The sequence below is a fragment of the Zingiber officinale genome, chromosome 8A (assembly GCF_018446385.1).
Source record: "Zingiber officinale cultivar Zhangliang chromosome 8A, Zo_v1.1, whole genome shotgun sequence".
Classification (NCBI taxonomy): Eukaryota; Viridiplantae; Streptophyta; class Magnoliopsida; order Zingiberales; family Zingiberaceae; genus Zingiber; species Zingiber officinale.
Genome location: NC_056000.1, coordinates 9,229,403 through 9,233,996, shown reverse-complemented (window position 1 = coordinate 9,233,996; position 4,594 = coordinate 9,229,403). Strand labels below are relative to the sequence as shown.

The 4,594-nt window shown below is 41.2% G+C and overlaps 1 protein-coding gene across 1 annotated transcript; it reads left to right on the top strand.

Annotated features, from left to right (window-relative positions):
- Positions 1-3,065: 3,065 nt before the first annotated feature.
- On the top strand, positions 3,066-4,297 carry LOC122008098 (peptidyl-prolyl cis-trans isomerase CYP26-2, chloroplastic-like). Its single transcript, XM_042563700.1, has 2 exons — positions 3,066-4,007; positions 4,093-4,297. The coding sequence occupies exons 1-2, from the start codon at positions 3,193-3,195 to the stop codon at positions 4,193-4,195; spliced, it is 918 nt and encodes a 305-aa protein (XP_042419634.1). The 5' UTR covers positions 3,066-3,192; the 3' UTR covers positions 4,196-4,297.
- The last annotated feature ends 297 nt before the right edge of the window (positions 4,298-4,594 follow it).

Genomic DNA, 4,594 nt, shown 5'->3' with positions numbered 1-4,594 from the left:
AAGGCGGTGGTAGTGTCCAAAGAGGTAGTGGATAATACCTACAAATATTCGTTTAAGGGGAAGCTCGCCAAGTATAAGGACAAACTCGCCGAGGGCTTTGGGTCTACTGAGAACTAGGCGCTAGGAAGCCATTGGGATTCAGCTCTTGCAAGCGAGCTCGTCTGCAGAAGGAGGTTCTTCTCGACGGAGAGTTCGTACTCGCCAGAATTGTCTTCTTTCCGTTCCTTTGGCTCCTTGTGCGTTTCTTAATTCATTTGTTAAACTTTTCCTTATACCGGGGGGCAGGGATTGGCCTTATGATCCTCCGACGAAGGAGATGAGAAATTAGAGAAAAGGGCACTAATGCGATCGTTTGACTGCAGAAGTGCGATTTCCTAGCTCGGGCTTCTATAACGTTGATAATCCTTTTTCCATTTGTCTTTGACTAGGTGGGCAAATACTGCTGGGTTGATGAAGAAGGTGCACGACATGCTACGATACTAAGGTCAGCACTCATAATTCACTCAACAAATTGTTTTTTGAGTTCTGTTCTACTTGTCGTTCTCCTAACACTATTTTTCATTTGCTGCATTCTGCAAAATAAATAAATAAATATTAACATTTTCTTTTGCTGGCTAAAATAAGAATTTTATGGTCAATACTTGTGAAAATGATATAAGCTGTCGCTTTGAAAATTGATATGCAAGTGGAATACACTAACAAGAAACTGTGATCCCTGCTATTTAGAATTCATTAAGCTCTATGTAGAACGTTTGATAAAACTCTTTTGCATTGAGTTCACCAGTGGTGCAAAGGACAAGGATTGGGAGATTTAACCTAAAGGAACCTGGCTTTCGAAAATTTATTTAGGAATCCTCTCATTCTTGAGATATCCACCAAAGTGTTTCTTTGTTGAAAAACATGTGACTGAATTTGCATGAAGCTATACTTACTAGTTGCTACTGAGTATAATACACTCGGTTACATTTCAAAAATTGAGATACACTTTCTGCTTCTTACAGTCAGAAGTGTTTCAATGGTACTTTTAGTGCACTCCTCACTCAGAATATTTCACGATTTTGGGCAAGTTTGAAATCTAAAGGACATCTATCTACAAATTTACCTTCAAGTAGTAGTGCAAAATACGAAGGGGATCTTGGCATAATGGTAAAGTTATTTCCGTGTGACCTTGAGGTCACGGATTTGAGTTTTGAAAATAACCTCTTGCAAAATAGGGTAAGGTTGCAACAATAGAACCTTTCCTGGGATCCCGTATCGACCGGAGCTTCGTGCATTGAACTACTTCTTTAGTAGTCCAAAAAATGTTGATAACATCTTAATTATCAAGCTCCTGATCATTGGACTCTCCGGACATTCATGAGGATGATTTTATAGAAGAAAATTGAGTAGTTTATTGAACAGTCATGAAAGGAGTCTTATGGGGCATTGTTAAATTTGACACAAAGTTGTATTATTTGGTTGTGATGTTTTTGTTTGTCTGGCTACTAAGTGAATTTAAATAAAAAGTCTATTTCTGCATGTCCTCCTAGGAACTGTTTTTGTAAGCTCTATGCATGCCTGGTTGATGTCAAAACCATTTATTTATTTGTTTATTACTTTATGCTTAAATTTAGGGTTGGTTGTACAATTTCCTCTGGACAAGATAGTACATGAAGCGCGGCATTGTAAGTGTTTGACTTCAGGACTCTGAGTTAGGATTTCCTGGTGAAGCCATTAGTTTCCATGAAAGAATAAAACAGGCAAAACCATTCAATTGGATTGTGTCTTTACTCAGAAGTTGTGCTTCAGTGAGCTCCATCAAATTAGTTGATATAGGGGATCATTGTATTTTTCAAGAGCTTACCTTTATTTTTATTTGTGAAGATTAACAATTGAAACCTTTCAATCACCGAGTTTCTAGTCACATGGAGTGTTCCATTGAGGCATCTATAGCATTTCAAACTATGCATTTTGAGCATGGGATTTAAAACAGAGATAGAATACCTTATTCCACTATCTTCTTCGAAGGTGGTGGAAATTGCTTAGAGATGCTAGAACTACATTTTCATGTAAAGCTCATCTTCCAACAAGGTAAATTCATTTCTCTAGCATATCAGCAAGATTTTCCTGCAAAATCTTGAAATTTCGTTACACTTCACCCTCTTACACTTATCCATCCAGAAAATTTGATCTTTATATTTATATGTATAGTGTTGTTGAGTTCCATTCTATTTTAGTTTTCATAGAATTGTCTCTCAATAAAGTGGAAACATCGCATTTGATCGAATGCGACATGCAACTGAACTTGTCCATTATTCGCTTTTTCCAAATTTAGGTGCTACTTGCTAGATAGTGGCACAAGCATCATCCCTGTTTCTATGCTTTTCTGCAAGATTTGCTAATAATTGCATTTCTTTCTTCCATGCTAATTTTTATATATCAGTTGTTGAAATTATCGGTAATTGGATCACATCAGTTTGGAACCTTTCTATATGCAGATCATGTTGGTATATTTGAGCCAAATGATGCCATCACATTGGAATGTTTTTTCTCTAAGAAATCCTTTTTAACTTCTACTAAATTTCTAAATATCTTTCCTTTCCTCTTCTTTTTTCCTTAATGAATTTTGATCCGCCCAAAGAGGTTTACTGGTTATACAAGACTTGTTGTTGCGGTTAACCACTAGAATACGTAATGCACTATTGCCCTTGGGCTGAAACGGATCTCTTTTGCTTACCTGCATGCAGAATGGTAAATTGGAATCGAATCTGTGCTTGTTGAAGGTGTCTTTTCAATTTCCATTAATTTTGTAGTTGTAGTGGAAGAATTTAATCTTGCATAAAATTGGCAGATCATGTTCTTCCCCATCTGCTTGGATGCTATCATCATTATTTCAAAAATTAGTAGTGGTTCATGATTTATTTTTTTCATATTAATCTTCAGATAATTGACAGAAGTACTGAGGATCTTATTCACCTTTTACATGCTATCATCACTCCAAAGCATTAATTTGTCTTTAAAAAAATAATTAAAGAAACACTTCATGACCTCCCTTCCATTGAATAAAATGGATAGACCACCAATCTTCTTTCCTTATCCACAGGCATCGGAACAAAGTAGAACCAGTCGCCAAAGCAACACTGACCAAGTTAATATTAATGGCGAAAACTCGGGGAATCGGTCTACCATAAATGAAATCGAATATTCGCAAAAATGAAGCAGATCCTGCACCAGTCCCTGAACCCACAACTTCCAATTCTGCAGTCTCCTCCAACACCGCCAGCCACCGGTCTTCCCTTCCAAGTTCCAAGACCTCACAAACTCCTTCGGCGAGACCTCGCCGTCGCTGCTGCCTCTACGCTGCCCCTCCTCGTCTCCACCTTCTGGTACAGGCAGGCGAAGGCTGACGAAGTGCCTACTTCCACCACCGACTGCAGCGCCCAAACGATCACAGAGAAAGCCTTCCTTGATGTCGCCATCGACGGCGCGCCCGCCGGCCGGATCACCGTCGGCCTCTACGGCGACGCCGTCCCCTTCGGCTCCTCCAGGTTCGCCGACCTTGTCACCGGCGCCGCTGGCATCAGCTACCGGCGCAAGGAGTTTGTCAAGATCGTTCCCGGTTACGTCCAGCACAGCGGCGTGAGATCCTACGGCGTCGACGTCGAACTCGCGAGAAGGGGAGGCGGCGGCAATTTGGCGGCGGAAAACCTTGTGGCGGAGTGGGAGTCGCTAAGCAAGAACTGCTCCGGCACCAAGAACGCGGTCGGCTCTCTAGGACTCATTATCAGAGACCCGACCAAACCGCCGCCGAAACTCAAGCTGGTTGCTAGAGAAGGCAAGCTGGAGATCGACGCAGAGGAGATCCGAAAGGACCCAAACGGGACGGAGTTCGTCATAGTCGTGAAGGACTCGCCGGAGCTGGACGCGTCGACGCTGGTGATAGGGAGAGTCGTGGAAGGGATGGACGTGGTGGAGAAGATCTCCAAGGTGAAGACCGTACAAGAGAATACCAGTTCCCCTTATTTCAGGTATTTGATTAATTAATCCATTTTTTCTTTATTTTATTTTATTTTGTTTTCTTTATATACATTGTTTTTTTTGGGGGGTGAGCAGGGTGGCGAAGTTGATCGGAGATAAAAGGGCAGTGGTCGCGGAGAGAGGCTTTAATCGCCCGTATGCCAAGGTTGTAGTCACCAATTGTGGCTTAGCTAGCTGAGTAGAACAATAACTTGCTACCTTGTTTTTTATTAATACTATCATTTTTATCTCCATTTTGTTATAGAAAAAAAAATGGAAATAGGGAAGTCTTGTTCTGTCTTGTCCAATTTTTACTAGTGTGACGCCATCTCAATTCATTTACAAGTTGGAAAGTATATGCGCGAAGCATTGCTGCCCCTGAAGCTGCCAAACCAACACAATCTTCCTCCCACACCTCCTCTGTTTCTAACCACACTCTGCCGTCAATCTTCATCATCCACGATGAATTCCTGCAACATCTTCTCAGCTTCTTCCATGAACGAGCTCAGCTCGCAAAGACTGCAGAGGTGTCCTTGAGCTCCATCGGGAATTAGGCACACAGATCCGAAGTCTATGAGAAAACCATATAGTTCATCAT